This window comes from Aristolochia californica, unplaced genomic scaffold (genome assembly GCF_029961685.1).
Source record: "Aristolochia californica isolate CCGP_79_NKW_82.1479 unplaced genomic scaffold, dmAriCali1.0.hap1 SCAF_11, whole genome shotgun sequence".
Classification (NCBI taxonomy): Eukaryota; Viridiplantae; Streptophyta; class Magnoliopsida; order Piperales; family Aristolochiaceae; genus Aristolochia; species Aristolochia californica.
This window is the reverse complement of record NW_027181782.1, coordinates 34,447,180-34,472,892: the sequence shown is the minus strand read 5'-3', so window position 1 is coordinate 34,472,892 and position 25,713 is coordinate 34,447,180. Positions and strand designations below refer to the sequence as shown.

Genomic DNA, 25,713 nt, shown 5'->3' with positions numbered 1-25,713 from the left:
TTGTACATTGGGGATCACTGACTCCAACTCAGCTGAGCTTTCTGTTGTCCTTCACAGTCTCCGCATTTATTACCAATATTTCTCTAAGCCTTAGAGGTTGAAGGCGATGCTAAAGCAGTCATTGGTTGGTGCTTAAGGTCTTGTAAACCACCTTAGTGTCATCTACAAAATTTTTATGGATACTTGCAAATTGTGTTGTCTATAACTGGTTCTATGTTCATAGGTATGCTAATGGTTTGACTAATCAACTATCTTTCATTGTATTGATCCCCACTCCTTTGTGGCTCTCTAATTTGGTCTTTGGCTTTATTTACAATAAAATTCACTTTTCAAAAAAAATAAAAAATGTGTTTGAAGTGGAGATAGTGAGAAGATTAAAATAGACTCCCATGAATGTTACTATTTGGCCTTACAACTAATTCATATGGGGTGTATGCTCACACTTTTTAACAAATTGATTATTTTTTCAACCATTTCCTACTTTATATGTTGTGTCAAGGTTTTGGTTGACATCTTTTGTGCTTCCACCTGATAGAAAATAAAAACAAGAGGACAATTTATGAATTTTTTTCTCCCTGAGTTGTAACTTGGTAGATTTAACTTCATTGCTCGCTGAGAAATAGGAGATTCACATTGATGGATGACATAAATAAGGTAATGCCACTAAAATTCAAGCTCTACTTCTCAATTTATCGGTGGATGTAATAGAAGTTTTTTACTGCTTTTGGATGGATGACACAAATTGGGTTAACTCAGTATGCGTATTGCTACTAGTAAAAATACAATAACTACAAAAAATGTCTTACTAATAATTTTTTATTACAAATTTAAATATTGAATAACATCAAAATAAGATACAACAATCTCATATAAACATGATTATATAGTCTTAAAAATTATGTTATAAGCTAATGCAAACTGATATAAAATTATTCATCCAAGATTACTAGGGGGGGGGGGGGTTAGTGCACAATGTAAGTTCAGAGGAAAATGAAATACAATGAAAAGTAATTTCCCTAGGAAAGTGAGATGGAATGTAAAGTACTTATTTGTGTCAGTGTGCGTAATGGAAAGTGCAGTGTAAAGTACATGTTTGTGTTAGTGTGCGCAATGGAAAGTGCAGTGTAAAGTACTTGTTTGTGTTAGTGTGCACAATGGAAAGTGTGGTGTAAAGTAAATATAAATTATTTATTAAATAAAATATTTTGATATATCCGACTATCAAAAAATTAAATTAATATTAGTAAATTAATATTAATATTATATCTGACTATAATATATTAAATATAATAATTAAACAAATGGTTACTTTTATATTATTAAAATTGTAATCACTCGTAATATCTAAATATGAAATAATTATACAAATATTGTAATAATAAAAATAACAATTATACAAATATAACTCAATCATCTTTTTAATATAAAAGAAATATATCTATTTAAAAAAAAGTACAGCACAAAGCAATATGTTTGTTTGTACAAAAGTACAACACAAAGAAATATATCTGTTCATACAAAAATACAACATAATATTCAATAATTTTGCAAGATCTGAATTGCTAAAACATCTTGATAATATGATGCTCTTATAGATTGTACTGCAGATTCTTTTTGAGTACTTCTTTGAATATCCACATCATCCTCAACATCATCACTACTATCAGTGTCTTCAATATCACTTTCATTGTTATCTTCACAATCTTCTCCACCAGAATATTCACTTGAATCATCTTATTCATCTTCAAATAAATCCATGTGATCTTCCATGCATATATAACCTGGACATCAAAATCAAAAGGAGGAACATCTTTTAATATATTGAAACGAGCTTTTAAAACCCCAAATGTACGCTCGATAGTGTTCCGTAAAGATGAGTGTCTTAGGTTAAATAATTCTCTTTCATCCGTAGGAGTATTATTCCCAAAATTTTATGCCTTTTAATTTTTTTTCACACATTCAATTTTATTTTGACAGATACTCTTTTATGGTATCAGAGCCCAAAATTGGATCTTTTGGTTTTTTTTTGTCATTCTTTGCTCAATATTTTATTTTATCTATGTTTATTAATTTCTTTAAATTTTATTTCATCTATTAGATAAATATGTTCATTTTAAACGTTTCACCTCTTATTTCATCGACCACCGTTGAGAAATGGTAATGATTTTCAAGTTTTTCACCAATGAAAAATTTGTAATATTAAGCTTAGAATTCAAACTTCAATTTGAACATAAATAAAAAAAATATCATTTTGCCTCCTACTTCATAAAAACCATTGAAAAATATCAATTATTGATTTTCCAACTTTGGTTTCGTTTTTGTCAAAAGTAATATGACAAACCAGTGTAACTTATCATAAATAATCATGTTGGCTCCCTTAACTAGTTTAAAGAAGTTGGATCACACACAAGAACCATACTTGACTCCCTTAATCGATTTAAAAAATTGCATCCTACGCAAGAACCATGCTCATTCAACTAGTTTTATAAATTGGTTTGCGTCTACATAAAAATTTATCGTTTAAAATACTAAAAAGCATGATTAATAAAGTAAGAAACATAACATTCTATGTTACAGTTACAAACCTTTATGTAGCTTTGCCACACTGTATTACTAGCAGTGACTTTCTGGGTTGTTGGATCCCACCCAAAACCGCTAGTGTTAGGCTTGTACTCACAACCATATACGTTCTTTTCCAAGTCTTCACACGGTTTTTCAACTGTTCTACTGTTTTTTGGTTCGCTGCGTCCATATTGAACATATTGACACAATCGTTGAAAACTTCGTGTTTCCAAACTCCATTGGGTAATTTGTTACCCATATTGACTTGCTCAATGAGCAAATCAAGCATTTTACAGTCTTCATCAGACGTCCATGTGTCGTATGACCTCTTTGTAGTGTTATCCATAATGTCTTTACCTTTCTTCCTTCCAGCCATCTAAAACTCATAACAAGTAGACAATGAAACATAGAGTTTACGAAAGAGCCAGAAACTTCACACATCAGTAACAATTTCCATTACCTTGTTATTTTTATTTCCCAATGTCCAAACTCCCCAAGGACAAACAAAGTCCGTGTGGGAATGAAGTCACAAACAAACAGTTCATATACAAAGTTAAAACCTTCATACATAAAAGGATAAGAAACTTACCAAAAGAGCATCATTGATTCACACAACATAGTTGTTGGAGCCATATGTCCTTAATAAGCCAATTTTTTTTTTAATATAATTGGTGATATGAACTCACACTAGTTGCCAAGGTCAACAAATTTTTACTTTCCTAGTGGAACTAATTGACTAGATAGGCTAGTTTGTGCACTTATCAATTTATTTTTTCTGAATCAATTTTAACAGAAGTCAGCAGGCAATATGTGTTTAAAAAAAAAGTATTGTCCAATGGGGACCCTAGGAAGATACACATCTATGGCCTGAGGATTGATTTTATTCTAATGGGACCTAATTTATGAACAAATCCAAAAATCCAATTGATAACTTCGTTTATTTTTACGTGGTTTTACATCAACATCTACTCCCTCTCCTTTTCTGTCCAAAATAGGAATTGAAAAACAATGTTTGAACTCGAACAATGAGAAAAATGAGCAAAATGCCCCTCTTCTAGCCCCATATTTTTTTCTTGCCTCTCAACTCCTATGGGGAATCATATTATTAATTATATGATTTTCCTCTAACGCTCAAACAGGAAAATTTTCTGAATGCAGAGCATGACATTGTTAACCAACACGAAATATTTTTTATGCGAGATGTCTAAGAGAAAAATCCAATACTTCAATATAAACAAAAAAAAAGAAAAAAAATAGAAAAAACGGATGCAAATAACTTCATAAATACCTTGAATCAAGCCGGAGAGGTTGCAGAGAGGAAAGACTGATTCGGCGACGGTCGTCAGTGTTGGGGACGACGAGAGGAAGAGAATCAAGCGCCGGGGAGAGGTCGCAGAGGGGGCAATTGAAATCGCCGACAGTTGCAAGTGAGGAAGGAGTCAAAGAGGTTACAAAGAGAGGGGAAAGCTCTTGTCGAAGGCCATCAGAGCTGGGGACAGTGAGAGGAGCGTTGGAGATAAGATTGCAGAGCGATTGAAATCGCCGAAGACAAGCGAGCAAGGGAGAAATTTTTTTTTCTCCTAAACCCTCGTTCGACAGACGCTCCTCCCCGATAACGAGATGTATTTGAGATATGGTAAGTGAAATCCGAGCTCGAACCCTCGAATTTCACTTACCATCGTTTTAAGCTTGAAACGGGGGGAAACGAAATACAATTGTATTTCACTTTCCCCCGTCACTTACTGAGCGCACTAACGGGTTTCGACCCACTTTTCCCAGCGTAAGTGAAATACACTTCACTTACTGAACGCACTAACAGGCCCTCAGTAAACCTAAACCTCTTGTCTATATTTATAGTGACCATTGAGCCAAGCTAGAATTCTGGCTGTTTGAGTGGTAGAGTTGGAAGCTTTACCTCTAACCCCTCCAACAAGGCCACGGTCTTGTGGACGGAAGCCATTGTAACTGCTCCGGAAGCAGTTGTAACCGCTCCGATAGCCACCACCACAACTAGAAGAACCCAACCCATTACCCCCAACACCTAAGCTGGACATCCAAAAAGTGGAGTTGGAGGAAGACGCATCCCAATTTTTATATTCAAATTTTCAATGTTATTTGGATCGATATTTGGGTTTGAGACTCCTACCGTAAATAATAAGTTTCATCATTGTGGTGTTCCAGTATTTATTAGAGAAATGTAAAATTGGCTCATAGGTTATGTCATGTAAAAATTTTATGCCTTTTTTTTTTTTACACATTTAATTTTATTTTGAAAGATACTCTTTTATGGTATCAGACCCCAAAATTGGATCTTTTGTTTTTTTTTTTTTGTCATTCTTTGCTCAATATTTTATTTTATTTATGTTTATTAATTTCTTCAAATTTTATTTCATCTATTAGATAAATATGTTCATTTTAAACGTTTCACCTCTTATTTTATCGACCACCATTGAGAAATGGTAATGATTTTCAAGTTTTTCACCTATGAAATTTTTTTAATATTAAGCTTAAAATTAAAACTTCAATTTGAACATAAATAAAAAAAATATCAATTTGCCTCCTACTTCATAAAAACCATTGAAAAATATCAATTATTGATTTTTCAACTTTGGTTTTGTTTTTGTCAAAAGTAATACAACAAACCAGTGTAACTCATCATAAATAACCATGTTGGCTCCCTTAACTAGTTTTAAAAAGTTGGATCACACACAAGAACCATACTTGACTCCCTTAATTGATTTAAAAAATTGGATCTTACGCAAGAACCATACATGAACCATGCTCATTCAACTAGTTTTATAAATTGGTTTGTGGATGTTTTGGGGTTTAAGATAGCATTTGCTTCTTTCAAGGTTAAGGCAAGTTCAAGATGACTCATTAACATCAATTTTTTACCCAAGTGTTTCCTATTATTATTAATATTTCGACAATTACACATACTATATAGTATTTATTTATTTAAGACGTAGTCAAAGGTAGAATATTAGGTTGTCCTATTGGTTGATTGAGTTATTTATTTTATAGAGAATGTTAGGGAGAGTACATCCAATGTCAATTTATTGTTGTACCCACCACCGTAGCTAGAAGAACCCATCCCATTACCCCCCAACACCGAAGTTGGACATCCCAAACGTGGAGAGTGCGGAAGACGCATCCTAGCTTTCAAATTCAACTTTTCAATGTTATTTGGATTTGATACTCCTAACATAGAAAGAAAGTTTCAGCATTGTGGTGTTCCAATATTTATTAGATAAATACCTAAGTTCCACATCCCAAAACGTGGAGATGGAAGAAGACGCATCTTAACTTCCAGATTCAGCTTATTTAGATCGATATTTGGGTTTGAGACTCTTACCATAGAGAGCAGATTTTAGCATTGTGGTATTTCAGTATTTATTAGATAAATATAAAATTAGGCTCACAAGCTAGATCATGTAAAAATTTTGCGTTTTTTTATTTTTTTACCTCGCATTCAATTTTATTTTAACATATAGTCTTTTATGGTATCAGAGCCAAAAATTGGATCTTTGGTATTTTTCATCAATATTTGCGCAATATTTTGTTTTATCTATTTTTATTAATTTCTTCAAGTTGCGTTTCATCTATTAGATAAATATGTTCATTTTAAATGTTTCACCTTTTATTTCATCGACAACCATTGAGAAATGGTAATGATTTTTTTTCACTTATGGAAAATTTTTAAATCTTTCATTTTTGAAATATATGTATTGAACTTAAAATTAAAACTTCAATTTGAACATAATTAAAAAACAGATCAATTTGCCTCCCACTTCATAAAAAACCATTGAAAAAAAATCACATTTATTGATTTTTCAACTTTGGTTTCGTCTTTATCAAAAAGAAAACAACAAACTAGTGTAATTCAACATAAATAACCATGTTGACTCCCTTAACCAGTTTAAAAAATCGGATCCCAGGTAAGAACCATACATGAACCATGCTTATTCAACTAGTTTTGTAAATCGAATCTAATACTTGAATCTTATGCAGAACCTCTACAATGGTAACTCTAGTCAAATCCACATAAAAAATCGTCAATTTTGTAAAAAAACTCATCACGTATCTGACTCCTTCATACACAATATCTACCACCTATTGGGTTGAAATACAATACGTAACTCTAGCACATGATCTGCTAACATATTCAACCTAGCCTGCTTTGGTTCAATAGAAAATTAGTTAGTTTTCCTCTTTTTTTATTTGATTTATACAAAATTTTCACTATTTAATTTAAAAAATAAGAATATTATATTTTGAATAGGGGGCAGTTTGGAAATGGACTTTATCTTTTGAATCAATAAAAAGATACTAGTATATGTACTAAAAATACATATTGAGTGATAGACACAATCTCATATCTTATATTTTATATATCTATAAACACATAATATTCATTTATTTTCTCACTTCCATCATTATTTCACATTTCTTTCATTATATCACCATTGATCTTTTTTTTTGTTGTTGCTTGTATAAAACACATTTTCACATGATACAAGCCTACACTATCATCACCACACCATCAAACATTCTTCTACATCACATATGTTATTTTATTGTACCATTAATAACATAAAAACTTAATGATCATTTCCTATTTGATCCATTTGAATTCCATATTTCAAGTTGTGATCGAATAGATTGATTAAAAATAATTGATTCGATATATTGATTATGTACCCATAGGTGTTATATTAGATTTGAATCAGATTTCGGATATTGATTGACCGCCTCTATTATGTTATTGTTTGGATCATCTTCCAAATCAATTCGGCACAAGAAGCTCCCCTTCCCCAAATTGGAAAACTCCTTCCAGCAGAAATTGTTCCTCTAAACCCCAATTCATTTTGGACATGTTAAAGAGACAACTAAATTATGTAATTAAGAATTAATTTACCTACTAAATTGGCAAAACAAGTGACACATGAATTAGTTTGTTGTATAAAATTAAGAGAAAATATATTGACTACCTTAATTATGTAAATCAAGTGATCCATTACATAAATCAAACAATTCAAATCTATGGTTAAGGATTTGAAATTATGCCCCTTTTAGCATAGCATGTAATTTATGTAATACCCATCTTGATTAAATAAAATTCCCCCATGATGTATAATAATTTTTGAAATTAGTTCATGTAGGCAAATCATTTTTCTTGTCCCACAACAATTTTTTTAGGGACTTTTATTGTACTATCCATTTTTAAAATAATAATACAAATAATCAACTTATTAACTTAATAACACTAATACCCAACTTTGATTGGTCAATTACACATGTATACAATCAAAGGCGACACATAACTTTGACCACTTACGTGCTGTCACATCATCATGCCACATCAACACCCAAATAGTTTAACAACATGTCACCCGCCACATCATCGGGAAGCTATGTCATTTTGCATGTAAGATGCCACATCATCCTCCCATTTAACACCAATTTATCAATTTAAAATATTTTATAAATACAAAATTTTATAATTAAAATTTTTTTATTTTAAAGTTTAAAAATATAATTTATCGATACACGTTTTATTATGTTCTATTTAAAAACATTTTAAAAAATAACCAAATATTTTTAAATTATATATTTAAAAATAAATATTTAAATTTATTAAAAAGTATTTAAAATATTTCCAAAAGAAAAAAATATTTAATTTTTTTAAATAATTAAAAAATTTAAAATGTTTTAAAGTAAGAAAATATGGTTTAAAATATTTAAAATTTTAATTTTAAAAATCTTAACTTATTTTTAAAATATTTATTTGATGATGTATCAAGATAACATAACATCTTACATGGAGGATGATCTGGCAGATGACATGTTGTTAGTCTTTTCGGGTGCTAATGTGTACATATGTGTAGTTGATCGGTCAAAGTTAGGTATTTATGTTATAAAATTAAAAAATTGGTTACTTGTGTTATTATTTTTTAAAAAATTAGGCAGTACAGAAAAAATTCCTTTTTTTTAATAATATTTTAGCTGTATTCAATTTCTTACATGGTTGCTCAGCTGCAGACACCAAAAACTCTATCAAGTTACATTTTGAGCACCTTCTTAAGAAGATATGAGCTACAAGCACCAACAAATGCTCAGCTTTTTTTGTCATCGTCGGGTCTTCTTCCAAATACTCTAACTGAAGTGTGTTTTCTGAAAACTGGTGAGATACCCGTGCAAGTTCTCTGCTTAACTTGCTTAAACCAGTTTTCTGGCAGAAGATGAGTATAACTAAGTTCTTAAGATACCTCTCTGCTATTTCTAATCTTAAATGGACATGTAATGACCAGATTAGTAATAGTGTAGAGTTGTTACAACTCCAGAAACCTTCGGTCACACTTCAATGGATTATTTTCTTTTCAGGCAATCTACATTACTATCAGATATAATTTTCTAAGAAGATATTTAGGAAATTTGTCGACAAACAGAGGTTTGTCTTCAATTTGCTAATGACGATTACATATCTCTGCCAAAGATCAAACTTTTGATTTCATTGTATGGAATTGAGGAAAATGTTTAGAGCCTCTTCCTTGAATTTAGCTCTAACTGAAAAGTTTCTTCTATTACCTTTTGACTCTCTCTGCCCACTCCTTTGCTGCACCAATCTTTCTTACCTCTTCCAGTAAAGCAGATGATGAATGGTTGCCCTTTCTCTAACAGAAACAGATAGAAGTAACCAAAAATGGCAGGTTTGAAGCAATAAGAACATGGTGAGAGAAGAAGCTATGACCGAGAGAAGGGTAATGTCATGAACAGAGAAAGTGGCAGACTAGAACATAACTCCAAGCAACTGAGAAGTGATACAGTAAATCCTCCATTCAATAGCAAATCGTGTAGGTAAACTCATAAGAAAGTAAATCCTTGTACTAGTGATAAAGTCACAAATCAATCCTCTTTATTTGTTTATTTTTTTGAGAATGATCTGTCCCCTTTATTTGTTAGTGAAGAAAAGTATAATCACAACAGTCAAAAATCTAAAATGAATTCAGTACAAACAAAAACCCATTATGTAGGTTATCCACCCTCAACTCAGCATTGAAGTTTACAGTGGCATTCTTCAAAAGCTAAACTGAAGACTTGCAGAGAACCCTTTGTGTGACCAGGTGCTGCAATCTGCTTAAGTCTGCAGTATATGCAAGCCGTGGTTTCCTCAAAACAACCATCACCTTTACAGAACATGCTAATCCTTCAAGTTCAAGTAATTTTCAAAACTCAAGACATGATTCTAATCATGTAACAGATAAGTCGAGTATAACCTGCATGGGAAAGAATGATGGAAGGGAATGAAAAAGAATTGGTTACATTTTGCACCTCTTATAGAATGCGACAAGTCTTCTCTACTAAATAGACCTGAGAACCCTTTATTTTCGGGGTTGGACTTAAGCGTGTTTGTTTTTAACCGAGTTTCATCCCTCCTGTACCGGAAGAAGACTCACTATATGGAACTAGGAATCCAAGAGTCTAAGTGGTTCCAGTTTCTATTTAATCAAACTGGAGTCTGATGGTGTGCTATTTAATTCCTTTTTCTATGGCAGCTTAGATGGTCCCCCTGCACCTCAAATAGTAAATCGCTAATAAGTTTCAAAATAAGAATTGAACCCCCATCTGCGTAGGTTTTGAAATTTGTTTTTCCTTTGACGATTGTAACAACAATAACTACCCAGACATCCTCAGAGTTTTGATCTTCGACTTTCAAGTAAAAAATCCTTCAAAAGGCAAACTGAACATCTCATCTTAAAGGAGAGGAACTGCTTCAAATGTACTTGACCTTGCATTTAAACCTCACCAGGGATTCCTGAGACTATATCTGTACAAGGAAGTTGCATATTCAACTTCTTGGCCATTCCTTCTAACACAGAATAGATCTTATCCATTTCAGGTTGATTTCTATCCCCGACAGAAAAATCGTGGGCAATAATATTCAGGTCAATCAAAGTAGACTCTATTGATCTCAATCCCCTTTCCTTCATCAGTTTCTGTACTTCATTGTACTTATCCCATCTTTGGGCGGCAGCATAGAGATTTAATAGTGGCAAATACCGTTTCCTATTATATGGTTCCAGTTTAATCAACTGTTTCCCTAAATACTCTCCAACATCAGTGGAACCACATATCTTGGCAACTGCAATAATTGCACTCCACACAGATGACAGATTATCCAATGGCATCTCCCTAATCACGTTCAATGCCTTATCAATGTTGTCCAAACGAACAAAAAGGTCAACCAAACACCAGTAATGTACAAACCTTGGCTTAATACCAAAAACTGATGTCATCATTTCAAAATGATGAAGACCTTCATTAACCAAGCCAGAATGAGCACAAGCAGTCAAAATACCGACAAATGTAATATCATCGGGCCTTATTCCTGCATTTAGCATTCTTTGAAATAGGCCAATTGCATCCTCGCCTGGTCCTTGGGTTGCAACCCCAGATATTAAGGCATTCCAGCAAATTAAATCCAGCTCTTCCATTCTTGCAAACACTAGGACTGCTGGTTTTAGTAAACCACACTTGCAATAGAATTCAACCAAAGCAGTTCCCACATGAACAGGCACATCAAACCACTTTCTAATCAGAAGGGCGTGAACAGATTTTCCATAAGTAATAGTTTTTAAATGCCCGCTTGCTGATAATATACTAACTAAAGTTGCATCATCTGGCTCAAAATGCATTTCCAGCATTTGACGAAAAAGCCATAGTCCCTTCCAAAATCGTCGATTATGCACGTATCCACATAGTAACGTATTCCATGAAACAACATTTCTATTAGGCATTTCCCAAAATAAACTGGAAGCAGCATCCAAATGTCCTGCCTTGGTATATCCATTTATAAGTGAAGTATATGAAACTACGTCTCGGTCAGGCATTTCATTGAACACCTGCCGTGCGAGATCAAGCCCATCACACGAGGCATACATGTCGATTAAAGAGTTTAGAACAGGAATGACTGATTCGAATCCTAATTTTATAGTTAGAGCGTGAAAGATCTCACCCTGGTGAATGTTACCGAGATGTGCAGCAGCATTTACTAGTAGAGGGACAGTGTAATGGTTGGGAGGTGCAGGTGAGGATTTAAAGAAGGCGATTGCATCAGACGGTCGCGACTTCCTGATGAACGCTTTGAGCACGGTGTTAAGAGTGAACGAGCTAGGAGCAGAGAGGTTGGACTGAAGATGTAGCGCGTAACTCAAACACCCAGTAGGGGAGAGGGCACAAAACTTCACAAGGCGCCCAGTGAGGAGAGGATCATCGGAGTGGCCGGAAACGACGAAGACAGCGTGAACACTTTTGAGATCGGACATGGATGAGCACGAATTTTCAAGAAAGTCGATGATTCGCGGGAGGGTATCTGAATTGGATTCAGGTATAAGGTGTTGGAGGAGGGAGAGACGAAGGGATTCGGGTAGGGAGGACCTGCAAATTGGGCGGGACATGGACGGCGAGAACGGTGTAAGATTGAAAACGCAGGGGAGGACTTAGCGGGTGCCATTGGCGGGCATTTTGGGGAGTGGGATTTATTTTTATAACAACAATGCCCTTTAAAAATATATGAATAATATATATTTTATGATCCAATAATATAATTTATAAATTTATAAAATTTTGAATAAGCCATTATGAGAGGCCGGGATGGGCTTATTATAAATGGGCCTGGGTTATTCACGAATGCTGAGCGGGGGTAGGGATGGACCCCGTCCACCCCCTACGTGCGTAGACACTTGCTGGACCGAGATCACAGCCAACTTTTACTTTTATTGAGGCCAAACTTTAGCAGCTTAGTGGGCTTAAATTTCACATAGTAGGTCCAATTTCAAATAGCCCCAAATGGCTAGTTTGGGCTTAATGGTTTTTTTGTCGCCTTTGTTATAATAGCCCCATAATCTATTTGGACCTCATTGCATTCGGTATCAGAGCCATACGAAGGAACAAATTGAAAACCCCCAAAAACTCTGTTAGTACTTTTTTCAAGAACCGTTAGAAAGTCATTTCTAGTAGAAATAAGTTTTCAAAGACCATAAGTGCCTCATGTTTCCTAGAAACACTATTTAAACTGAAATTTTTTACCAAGAAAATCATATAATTTTTCAGCCAAGATGAACAGAAAAAACGTATAACAATTCTTTAAATAAGTATTTGATAATTGATATTATAATACTATTAGTACGAGGCAATTTTTATAGTAATTTTGTATTTGATATTTTATTTTACTAAAAAATTATCGAATAAAGTATAGTAATGTATGTTTGGTTGACATCATTTATGTCAACTAAAAGAGTCCTATATTTGTACATGAGACTTATAAATTGGAGTAGATAGGGGGGACGAGGAGTTATGTTCTATTTTACTTGTTAATAAAATTCTCAAACTTACCAAAACTATATTTACTTCTCCAATAGATATACGAGTGATGGGTTAGAAAGTCATTTCTAGTAGAAATAAGTTTCCAAAGACCATTAGTGCCTCATGTTTCCTAAAAACACTCTTTAAACTGAAAATTCTTACCAAGAAAATCATATAATTTTCCAGCCAAGATGGACAGAAAAAACATATAGTAATTCTTTAAATAAGTATTTGAGAATTGATATTATAATACTGTTAGTACGAGGAAATTTTCATGGTAATTTTGTATTTGATATTTTATTTTACTAAAAATTTATCGAATAAAGTATAGTAACGTGTGTTTGGTTGACATCATTTATGTCAACTAAAAGGGTCCTTTATTTGTACATGAGACTTATAAATTGGAGTAGATAGGGGGGACGAGGATTGATGGGTTATGTTCTATTTTACTTGTTAATAAAATTCTCAAACTTACCAAAACTATATTTACTTCTCCAATAGATATACGAGTGATGGGTTAGAAAGTCATTTCTAGTAGAAATAAGTTTCCAAAGACTATTAGTGCCTCATGTTTCCTAAAAACACTCTTTAAACTGAAAATTCTTACCAAGAAAATCATATAATTTTCCAGCAGAAAAAAACATATAGCAATTTTTTAAATAAGTATTTGAGAATTGATATTGTAATACTGTTAGCACGAGGAAATTTTCATGGTAATTTTGTATTTGATATTTTATTTTACTTAAAATTTATCGGATAAAGTATAGTAATGTATGTTTGGTTGACATCATTTATGTCAACTAAAAGGGTCCTAAATTTGTACATGAGACTTAAAAATTGGAGTAGATAGGGGGGAAGAGGAGTGATGAGTTATGTTCTATTTTACTTGTTAATAAAATTCTCAAACTTACCAAAACTATATTTACTTCTCCAATAGATATACGAGTGATGGGTTAGAAAGTCATTTCTAGTATAAATAAGTTTCCAAAGACCATTCGTGCCTCATGTTTCCTAGAAACACTCTTTAAACTGGAAATTCTTACCAAGAAAATCATATAATTTTCCAGCAGAAAAAAACATATAGCAATTCTTTAAATAAGTATTTGAGAATTGATATTGTAATACTGTTAGCACGAGGAAATTTTCATGGTAATTTTGTATTTGATATTTTATTTTACTATAAATTTATCGGATAAAGTATAGTAATGTATGTTTGGTTGACATCATTTATGTCAACTAAAAGGGTCCTATATTTGTACATGAGACTTAAAAATTGGAGTAGATAGGGGGGAAGAGGAGTGATGAGTTATGTTCTATTTTACTTGTTAATAAAATTCTCAAACTTACCAAAACTATATTTACTTCTCCAATAGATATACGAGTGATGGGTTAGAAAGTCATTTCTAGTAGAAATAAGTTTCCAAAGACCATTCGTGCCTCATGTTTCCTAGAAACACTCTTTAAACTGAAAATTCTTACCAAGAAAATCATATAATTTTTCAGTAGAAAAAAAATATAGCAATTCTTTAAATAAGTATTTGAGAATTGATATTGTAATACTGTTAGCACGAGGAAATTTTCATGGTAATTTTGTATTTGATATTTTATTTTACTATAAATTTATTGGATAAAGTATAGTAATGTATGTTTGGTTGACATCATTTATGTCAACTAAAAGGGTCCTATATTTGTACATGAGACTTAAAAATTGGAGTAGATAGGGGGGAAGAGGAGTGATGAGTTATGTTCTATTTTACTTGTTAATAAAATTCTCAAACTTACCAAAACTATATTTACTTCTCCAATAGATATACGAGTGATGGGTTAGAAAGTCATTTCTAGTAGACATAAGTTTCCAAAGACCATTAGTGCCTCATGTTTCCTAAAAACACTCTTTAAACTGAAAATTCTTACTAAGAAAATCATATAATTTTCCAGTCAAGATGGACAGAAAAAACGTATAACAATTCTTTAAATAAGTATTTGAGAGTTGATATTGTAATACTGTTAGTACGAGACAATTTTTATAGTAATTTTGTATTTGATATTTTATTTTACTAAAAATTTATCGAATAAAGTATAGTAATGTATGTTTGGTTGACATCATTCATGTCAACTAAAAGAGTCCTATATTTGTACATGAGACTTATAAATTGGAAAAATGGATTTCCATATGTTTGGTTGACATCATTTATGTCAACTAAAAGGGTCCTTTATTTGTACATGAGACTTATAAATTGAAATAAATAGGTGGGAAGAGGAGTGATGGGTTATGTTCTATTTTACTTGTTAATAAAATTCTCAAACTTACCAAAACTATATTTACTTCTCCAATAGACATAGGGTTTAAAAGAGCAATAAACCTTAGACCCTAAACCCTTGGACCATAGTCCTTCTACTTAAAAGATCTCCTTGCAAAAAGTTTCTTCCTCAATATTTATGGGCAGTAAGAAGCCCCATCCAAGATTTGTTCTTTCGACTGTTAATACAATCTATAATGATCACTACTTACATGGAATACTACAATTTTAATCGTGAAATATCGATTGCTTGTTGAACCCTGTGAATCATGAGAAAGTGAAAGTAAGAGTTGTAATGGTCTCCTTCTCCTTGTACAAGGATCGTAGAGGTGGATTCATAAATTGTGTTATAGGAATGAAGGTTGATCCGTTTTGAATATTATTAGATTAGGCTGCCTTTTTTTTTTTAGGTTTTATTTATATTTTATGTAATCTACAATTATGGAAGATTGGTGTACTCGAGAGGAGTTGAATTAAGCTATCTATCTGAATTTTGTTTATATGAAAATGCATCAATTATACGGCTTCAAACATATCCCAAAAATTAAAACATGGAATCTTTAGTTCAGCTATTTTTTTTAACCAAATATACCTGAATTTTTTATTACACTTTTATGCATTTTGATTTGTATCTATCCTATATGTTCATAAATTTCATCCATTTTGTTTGAGTGATAATTTTAGAGAAACTCTGCTTCTTGGATTCAGGAAATGCAGAAGATAAGTTCCTCTGGAGTAAGTGTACGATGGCTCTTTTGAAATTTGAAACAAGGGTGGAGCCTTCCTGTTTCTCTTCTGATCACTTGTCAACAATGGCTGCGCCTCTGCTACATTATGCAGCACTCGGAGCTAAAAACAGTGGGGCCATTATTTGCTGTAATCGAAACTCCCATCTTCCAATCTGGTGATGTGAACATGTTAATGGGGAGTTGGCTCGAGGCGTTTGTTGAAACAAAAGCTGTCAAAAGCATCACCATGTAGGGCTTGCACTGAGCGCCTCACGAGCTGTGTTGACATGAGCACATTATGTTTGTTAAAAGTCCCAGAAGAAAAAGCGGCAGAGGGGAGCCAAGGTTAATGGCAAGAAGACGCAGCAAATTAGTCCATATTTCGTGACTAACTTTTTTGACACAACTAACCACTGCACGGGTGTTGCCTGTTTCATTCAGCATCCTGTTGGATTTATTATATGATCCCCTCAACTCTGGTTGCAGTCTGCAGCTTGCATGGCTTAGTATGTCTTCCTCACTTGCCAGTGTCCACAGTGCCTGGATAAGAATGAGAGCCATCAGACAAACTTACCCACCTTTCTCTCTCTGTGCCTTAAATTTAATCCTCTGAAAGCTGGTCCCTACACCTTTTGTGCAATTCTGAACGGTATCTATTGCAAATTTGTGTCACATCTTGGGTTGATGGGTTCATTTGCCTGCTGCTCTTGGATGCTATCTGTTGACTGTTGGGGTGTAGCCAAAAAGTTTTATAAGATATGGGTAGAGCATGTGAAGACATATAGGTACGGAGAGAGCACTATTTAATATTTTATGGTTGTCATCATCTTCTTGTTGAGATACCCCATGCTTGGCAGTTGAGTAACCCCTCCCTGGGGGATCCCATTTTCATCAGATGTGGCTCCAGATGCCTGAAAGGGTTTTGGTGGATTTCAATGATCCCACAGCTGTCTATTCCTATGAAAATTACAGATAGCGAAAGAGGCTTCCGTCCAAGGTTGATCACTGTTGATGCTACAGTGAGAGAGCCTAGATACCTAAAAAACAGTTTGGTTGATTTGAAGGGATCCTTATGATGTTCATTGATGTGAAAACTACACTTGATGACTAAAGCTAGACTCTTCCATGGATGAGACAACAGAGAGAAAGGGAGGGAGAGGTGATTGGTGGTGAAAGCTACATTTTAAAGTGAGAGAGATGGAAAGGTACAGTTGGGTGAGAGTAGGTACTTGGTGCATTATTTTTCCTGTATTTTTTCTGCCAGCTTTTATACCAATGTGGGGGTCCAACCTTTTGAATGTGGATGATCATAATTTCAAAATGAAATATCCTAATCAACTACCCCATTCACTCTGAGGAGTTAACCCTATGACAGTTCCACTTTCCAAGTCACAACAAGCTAAACACTCAAAGCATGCAAACCTAGTCTTGACTAGTTTTTCTAATCACAAAGTACCATTTGATGACAGACAAAAGCTTCAGTGAAGAACCCTTTTATTTTTCTTTTAGAGAGACTCATTCTCGTCTCATGGTCCTCACAGTGGCACAAAAAATGATTAGAATCTAATTGTAGGTGTTAGTATTTATACCATGTAGCCCACAACAACACCCTAAAAATATAGCTAAAGAAAGGCTCTCCCTTCTTTTGGTCTGATTCATCAAACAAAACTGACTTTGTCCATGCTAAAAGCACTTTATACTTTAATCAAGACTCTTTTTGAGTTATAAGTTCAGGTCCAATGGTTTCATGTATTTAAATCAATGGGTTGTTCATAGCCTCCTTGATCATTGAAACCCTATCAATCTAGCAGTGTAGCCCACACCCATTGCCTGATAAATAATTGCAACAGGGTGTTAGCAATATGTCACATGTTGGCTTTGAATGACACACAGTAGCATGCTATTGTATAAAAAATGAATCACATGTTTGTGTGGCCATTCCTTTTGGAAGCATGCAGGGGAAAGACCATGTGGGTGGGGAGCTGTTAACTCACCCCCACAAATAGAAAAATGGCTAGAACCTAAAATGCCAATATGCATATGTATATTAAGCTTTAGGGTTTGCCTTTTGAACTCTTTTAAACCAAAACAGCTTAAGGGGTGATTAAGCATGGTTTTATAACTAATATTTCAGATTTACACAATGCAAATGTTAGGAGGATAATACATTATTTATCAGGTTTCTAGCTTGCTGTATATAACTCAATAGTTTGTTGGTTTTATTACAGTTATCAAAATTGTTCTATCTCTTGACTGATTACCTATGTCATGAACCATATTCCTTTTTTTTTTTTTGTCAAGATTTAAATTGATAAGGCCAACATTTATGAATTTATGGTATAGGGTTTCCAGTTGGGTATATACAGTTCTATAGCTCAATGGCTTGACAGAGTTTTCTTTGGTTGATTCTATAGATACAACTAGTATGTGTTCACCTTTCTCTAATTTATTGACATTTCATGTGGGTTTTTCCTTTCTTGGCTTATGTCTCTCATTAAACTTCTAGTCTACAAGGTTATAAACTATGCATAGAAGCTATAGTGTTGTACAGTAACCCTAAAGAGGTTTGGTACAAGAAATGAATTTGTTCAGTAAGGGTTTTGAGAAATGAGTTGCAGGAAGAAAAGGGGGAGACAATCCAAGGGGACTAGATTGGTCCCCCCCTAGGGTGGCATTGCACTGGTCATGGCTGACTTTTAATGTTCCTTGATTCTCAGTCTACCCACAAGCTGACACATTGCATCTTCACAGATCCTTTCTCACTAAAACAAACGCATAAAAGAATTTTTTAAGTACAAAGACACTGACCAACTTCTCCTTCTCCATTCCCTAATCTCCAACATAATTATTTTAATCACACCCTCTAATCTTTCCTATATCCAGATTATACCGACAAAAATAACCCACTTAGGCGTGACGTTACATACATTCGTATTTAGCTTGAAGCTCATTAAGAAACCAATACCCACTCTGTATTTAGCTTCAAATGTTCAACATCGAAGGGTAAACCCAATGTGACAAAGTGAAGACTTTGGGCAAGTTTCAACTATCTACAAACAAACCATAAGAGAAAAGGGCAAGAGCCATCATTCAACCAACTTGCCTACATAATGTCACTGGGTCCCATTACATGTCCCTTGGGACCCACACAGAAGACCCAAACTCATTTAAGGAATTTTAATTTTTATCTGTCAAAGCTGAAAGTAGTCAAAGTACAGAGTGGAAAATGTAAAAACTGGTTCTTGCTCAAATAATGCAAGAATTAACGACAAATTTGCTGGTAATCAAACGCATGTGTTGCACACGTGCTGACGTTTAGTTTAAACCGTCGGCACGAAGCACGAAGGGAATAGTACGAATAGCAGAAGGTGTGTACCAAAATCTGCTCTCCTGCTCCTGCTCTCCTGCTCCTGCTCGGGCATCCAAAATCTCACTCTCTTTCTGAATCAGCAGCAGAGTCCTTCCTCTTCCTCTCCCAGTCTTCTGTAACAGATTCCTTTTGAGGAAACCGAACTGTGTTTTTTTTTCTTTTTCTTGGGTGTCTCTGCTCGTTATGCTGTCTCTGTGTTTCTTCCATGAAAAACCATAACACGAGAAACGCATGAAATGGACGAACGCATGTCCCTGGTTGGTTTGCATTGGGACAGAAGAACTGAGCAGGTTGGTAATCTTGGACACATTTTGAATTACTGTGCTTTTTGCTTTATTTTTGGAGGAATGGAAGTCTGTTCGGTTCTTTGCTTCAGTGGGGAGCAACTCTTATAACATGCATTTGGATGTAGTGGGAGGTTGTGTTTGTGATGATTTTGAAGCTTTGATATTGTTTTTTGGATCGAAAGTTCATTCAAGTTGCTTTATTTGTGGTCTAGTGGATTGGGATTATGTGGGAGTGAGTTCGTTGAGTTTACTCTTGACGGACTTGTAATGGATCCGAGTTCCTTGAAGAAGGGACAATTGGGGTCTTCGCAAGTTTATTTCATGTGGGCATTGTTTATTATTTATTTTTTACTGTTTTATACTTTTATTCTCGTTTGCTTAAGGCATTTCTTACCAGTCTGTGGTAAAAGGGTATAAGTCCTTGTGCAAGTCACGACGTGTTTTTTTGCTTGCAATCTTTGTTGCAGGCTTAGGCAAGCCATATGATTTCATAACGTTGGTTCTGTACAATGATGTATTCTTTTTGTTTGAATGGGAGGCGGCCATTTTTCCATCTGTTTCACGAGAAAATAGTGGAAGAAGTCGAAATCACGTGACATGAGTATCCTGCAGTAATAGTCCTTTTTATTTTTTATTTAAAGATCATTGACATGAGTATCCTGCAGTATTATCATTTACCAGCCATAATCAGTTGGCATATAACGGCAATTGATAGAATGCTCGGCTTCAACTTATCTCATTCAGTGCTAATAAGAGATCTTTTTGGTTAGTTATAGAGGTGGAAAAATGGTAAGTTGAATGGCTTTGGTCACTTCAACTCTTTTTCTTAGGTGAAGTCAAGGCTGTCCATTTGGTTACACCGTAGAAGGATGAAGCAACTTGTGTTAGAGTAAAGAAGTCTGTGTATGTTCCATTAGTAATCTTTCAGAAGAGTAGAATATGATACTCCACATTGTCCAGTAAAACTCCATTCACTGGATGATGTGTGTGGGTAATCTGCAGCGAGGTGTTTGAATGGGTTGTCTAGGATTTCTGTGCTATAAGACTACACAGATCTTATTGGGAGATGCACCTCTCTGAGTGTATTGTAATGGATATGTCTGCATACCCAGTGATAGTTATGAACTGTTTCTTCATGCAGGTTGTGCTAGTAGTGTTTGTTTGTTTTTGTTTTTCTTTTTGAAAAAAGGTGCGATTTCATGAAAAGCCCGAAGGCAGAGCCTGAAGACAAACCACATCAGAGAGGGGGATCTCTAACAATGAGAGATTGGAGAAACCCCCTCTTTAGGCAAGCAAGTTAGCAGTCAATTGGCTTGTAGTGTTTATTAATTTATGTTATCATCCCTGTCCACAGAGCTGTGTCTTTAAGAGTGCAAAGCTATTCTTCTTTGATTACTAACGAATTCTTGTTTGACCTGGAAGGCAATTCTGGCCTTGAAGAAGGGGGCACATCTTCTGAAATATGGGAGGAGGGGGAAGCCTAAGTTCTGTCCTTTCAGGCTATCTCCGGTATTGCATTTTTAATTTTTGCTGTTCTTGTTGTTCTTTTAGTTGCTTTGAACCTAAATATGCTGAAAGTTACTCTTATTGGAATACCAGATACTAGTGGCCAAATTTATAGAAGATACATTCTTTATGACCAGTATTACTAATTTTTAATTAATGAAGACCAATTAGAAGCATCCGAGTTTTTTTTTATCAATATTTCTCGGTTGTTGGTTTGACATGTATTTCTTTCTTTCTTTGTTCCATGTGCTAGTGTGTTCTGGGCAGAGTATAATCCAATTTATCCTTTTTGTCAGGATGAGAAAACATTGATTTGGTTCTCTGGAATGGAGGAAAAACATTTGAAGTTGAGTTCGGTTACAAAAATTGTTCGTGGACAGAGAACTGTGAGTTACTTGATTCCTGCTTGAGATCTAAAATTTTTTTTTTGTTAGTTTTAACTTTATATCCTCTGAATGACATTGATACTAACATGTAGGTAAATTTTCAAAGACAACCTCAGCCAGAAAAAGAGAGTCAGTCCTTTTCACTTATATACGCAAATGGTGAAATGTCAATTGATCTGGTAAAATTCAGTTCTGCTGGAATACATTTTTTTGGTCTACTTTCTAATTTGAATTTGAAGCATTGTTGTCTGACTTTTCTACTTAGATTTATTTCTAATATTAGCAATGTTGATGGTATTCATTAATTGTGTACCCTGCTGGATGCTTAGATATGCAAGGACAAGGATCAGGCTGAAAGTTGGTTCATAGGGTTGACGGCTCTGGTCTCTAGATCTCATCAGACCAAACATCTGTTGAAAATGAAGCATGGCAAGGGATCACATTCCTGTGTTAATAGCCCAGCTAGTCATGCTCGGAGAAAGCAGAATCTTGGACTCCTTGAGGATCCAGCAAGATTTTCTCAGGTTATTTTGTTGTCTTTTTGGATGAACAGATTTCTGTATTTTCTTTTTTCATTAAAAAAAAAATCAATGCCATTTACAAATAAAAATGCTTGGTAGGATGTACCTTCATCTTTTGTAAACTAGATTTTATCCTGGCTTAACTAAATGTGATCCATGTTGAAGGTCCGAAGCTTATGTGGGAGTCCTCCTCAATCTTTACCTGGCAGATCTTTTTCAGATGAATCTGCTTATCCAGGCAGTAGTCTTGCTCCATTAGAAGCTAAAAGTTTCTCAGATTTGCCTGTGGGAATAGACACTACACTTACGAAGTTCTCATGCCTAGAGCCAGAAATTCTGAAGGACAAGTTGAATGAAAGAGACCGTAGCAACATAGATCGAACTAGTTCTCCTAGTGCCATCATTCCTTTTGGTAGCAGTTGTCCGTTATCTCAAAAGGATGAGTCTCTGAGAGATGTGTTGATGTGGGGAGAGGGAATTGAAGGTGGGACCTTAGGAGGTGGTATAGATGGACTAAAACATCACTTTGACTCGGGGTTTGATGCATTGGTACCCAAATTGGTGCAATCAACTAGCATGTTGGATGTGAAAAACATTTCTTGTGGAAGTAAACATGTTGCCTTGGTTACTAAACAGGGAGAAATATTTTGTTGGGGAGAGGAGAAAGGAGGGAGACTTGGGCATAAGATTAAAATGGATGTTTCTTATCCAAAGGTTGTCGAATCCCTTATTGATGTTCATGTGGACTCAATTGCATGTGGTGAGTACTATACATGTGCAATATCATGTTCTGGTGAACTTTACACATGGGGAGAGACTAGTCAGGCTAACTTGGACAAGAGTAGAGGTTGGTGGTTACCCCACTTGGTTGCAGGCCCCTTGGAGGGTCTACGTATTTCTAATGTTGCTTGTGGGGAATGGCATACAGCAGTTGTGACCTCCAATGGGCAGTTATTTACTTATGGGGACGGAACATTTGGGGTTCTTGGTCATGGAGATCTTCAAAGCTATCCGCAACCAAAAGAAGTTGATTCTTTGAAAGGCTTATTGGTGAAATCTGTTGCATGTGGACCATGGCATACTGCGGCTATTGTGGAAATAATGGCTGATCGATTTCACAGTGACGGCCGTAGTGGCAAGTTATTCACATGGGGAGATGGGGATAAAGGAAGGCTAGGACATAATGACAGAGAAAGGAAGCTTTTCCCAACTTGTGTTGCACCACTTGTTGAACATGATTTTATTCAAGTGTCCTGTGGAAGAATGCTGACTGTGGCTCTTGATGTCATGGGCCAAGTATATACTATGGGAAGTAGCATTCATGGCCAGCTTGGTGGTTCCCAGGTTGCTGATAAAAATTATGTACTTGTGGAAGGGAAGCTTAGAGGAGTGTTTGTGAAAGAGATCTCAACAGGATCCTCTCATGTAGCCGTACTAACATCAACTGGCAATGTTTATACTTGGGGAATGGGTGCAAATGGACGTCTGGGTTTGGGTGATGTTGAAGATAGAAAATCTCCTTGTTTAGTGGAGGCATTAAAAGATCGGCAGGTAGAGAATGTAGCTTGTGGATGCAGTTTCACTGCTGCCATTTGTCTCCACAGATTTGTCTCTAGTAGTGATCAGTCTCTCTGCAGTGGTTGTAGAATGCTATTTGGGTTCACACGGAAAAAACATAACTGTTATAATTGTGGTTTTGTGTTCTGCCATTCCTGTAGTAATAAGAAAGCTTGCAATGCATCTTTAGCCCCAAATAAGAGCAAGCAATATCGAGTCTGTGATCCATGTTTCATTCACTTGAAAAAGCTCAAGGATTCTAGTTTAAGGCAGGAAATGCAAAGTCCAAAGCTACCCTTAGTAACAAGAAAGCCTTTCTCAGATTTGAAGGTGAACCGTGAAGAAACAGGATTTTCTCCACAGATGTTTTCGCCCAGAATACCTATTCATCAGGAAGCCAAATCAATTGAGGCACAAAAGCTAGATCAATGTTTACCTTCAGCGAATACAGCTTGTCGGTGGGGGAAGGTGACATGCCCTGTTCTATTTAACAGTACAAATGAAGATTCTATGATGTTTGTTCATTCACCCAAAGATGAATTAGCTATAATAACCACTACAAAAACATCGGCACAAGGTTCTACAGAGTCGGATCAGATGCTTACTGAGGAAAGGCAGAGACTGCGAACTGAGGTAAATTGGTCAAATTTGTTATACTTCAACACTTTTTTCTTGATTGTATTGGTTTTTGTAAGCTAATTATTTTCTGGTAGTAAACTGCTTTGCTGTACTTAGATGGTTGTTTCTGTAACTCTAGGCTAAGTGGCTTGAAGAGCAATGTCAAATGAGGAGTGAGAAACTCAAACAATGTAGAGAACGCATTGACGAAACCTGGTTATTGGCAAAGGAGGAAGCTGCTAAATGTAAAGCAGCAAAAGAGGTTATTAAAGTCTTGTCGACTCGGGTATGTATGAATAATTAGTGTACACTTGTAACCAATAGTCTGCTATTTGGGTCCATTATAAGCTTAAAAAACTAATACACCTCGTGCATAGTTGTTGCATTATACCCAAAAATACTGATGTTAATATGAACCTTTTGTTGTACAGCTAAATGCCATTTCAGGTAAATTTCCAACTGGTAAAGAAGAAAAAATTGTCTGCAACTCCACATTGTTGAATAAAGTTGATGCATATCTACCTCAAATCCTGCCTCTCAGTGAAGAATCTTTGGGGTTCAATGATGCGAAATCTGGGTTCTGTAGTACTGGAGAAAATGTTCCCTCCAATGTTAAATTTCACAAAGAGAGACACAATAATGATGCAGCAACACCTTTCCATTTTACTTATGATATGTCGAAGGGTACAGACTCCAGAGATCAGAACCACAGCCAGATCAAGTCAACAAGCGACCAGCATTTGACCGGCTCTGATGAGAAACAAAGTGGGACCAATGGATTGAAAAATGAATGGGTGGAACAAGATGAACCTGGTGTATATATAACATTCATGATGCTGCCTTGCGGTCAGAAAGGCCTGAAGCGTGTCAGATTCAGGTAGCCTTGTTCCCATAAACTAGAGATCAAATATATCTTGCTTAGGAGTTAACTAGTTGCCTCAGCTAAGCTGACTTTTGTGCCAGAAATTGGATGCAGATTGCTAACAATTTTTTCAAATGTTTTATGCTTCAGTAGGAAGCGTTTCAGTGAGAAGGAAGCAGAGAGGTGGTGGGAAGAGAATCAGCTCAGAGTATATCAGAAGTATGACATAGAAGGTATTATTAGCTCAGGCATTGACCAGATGAATCGCTGCTAGTTATCGTCTCCTTCAGCTTTTCGATCCATCTGTATTGGGTTCGCATCCATCACTGGTACTAACAGATTGCCGGTCTAGCAAGGATTAGAATGTACAGATGTTTGAGACTGGAGGAAATAAAGCCCATTGATGTACACAAGCAGGCTGATCAGTTCTCCAACTTACCAAAGTGGTGGCTGAAAGTGCATAGAAGCAGACCAATGAAGAGAAATCAGATCAGAAAACAATTTTGTATGTATCTCACCAATGTGAAAACCCACAGCAATGTTTTCCATTGTATATGGTTAATAAGGAAGTAATTAAGGAAATGGCGGTTCTTTCTCTTCCTGCATGTTTGGAGTTTTTTTTTATAGAGCCCTTTAACTAAAATGAAATTA

At 35.1% G+C, this 25,713-nt stretch overlaps 2 protein-coding genes across 3 annotated transcripts; one reads left to right on the top strand and one right to left on the bottom strand.

Annotated features, from left to right (window-relative positions):
* Window positions 1-10,358: 10,358 nt before the first annotated feature.
* Window positions 10,359-11,888, bottom strand: LOC137943838 (pentatricopeptide repeat-containing protein At5g66520-like). Its single transcript, XM_068789270.1, has one exon. The coding sequence runs from the start codon at window positions 11,886-11,888 to the stop codon at window positions 10,359-10,361; it is 1,530 nt and encodes a 509-aa protein (XP_068645371.1).
* A 7,485-nt stretch (window positions 11,889-19,373) lies between these two features.
* On the top strand, window positions 19,374-25,670 carry LOC137944962 (PH, RCC1 and FYVE domains-containing protein 1). 2 transcript variants are annotated; one of them, XM_068790788.1, is made up of 9 exons: window positions 19,374-19,615; window positions 21,035-21,121; window positions 21,415-21,504; window positions 21,597-21,683; window positions 21,834-22,028; window positions 22,191-24,215; window positions 24,340-24,486; window positions 24,632-25,077; window positions 25,216-25,670. In XM_068790788.1, the coding sequence occupies exons 1-9, from the start codon at window positions 19,562-19,564 to the stop codon at window positions 25,334-25,336; spliced, it is 3,252 nt and encodes a 1,083-aa protein (XP_068646889.1). In that variant the 5' UTR covers window positions 19,374-19,561; the 3' UTR covers window positions 25,337-25,670. The 2 variants fall into 2 exon arrangements, with proteins under 2 accessions (XP_068646889.1, XP_068646888.1); XM_068790787.1 differs by having other exon boundaries at window positions 25,213-25,670.
* The last annotated feature ends 43 nt before the right edge of the window (window positions 25,671-25,713 follow it).

Bases quoted from the DNA above. Each gene is read 5' to 3' on its own strand.
- LOC137943838 (XM_068789270.1), bottom strand. From the start codon at position 11,888: ATGTCCGATCTCAAAAGTGTTCACGCTGTCTTCGTCGTTTCCGGCCAC.
- LOC137944962 (XM_068790787.1), top strand. From the start codon at position 19,562: ATGGACGAACGCATGTCCCTGGTTGGTTTGCATTGGGACAGAAGAACT. The intron at 21,122-21,414 runs GTATTGCATTTT...CCTTTTTGTCAG, and splicing joins GTCCTTTCAGGCTATCTCCG to GATGAGAAAACATTGATTTG. The intron at 21,505-21,596 runs GTGAGTTACTTG...ACTAACATGTAG, and splicing joins TTGTTCGTGGACAGAGAACT to GTAAATTTTCAAAGACAACC.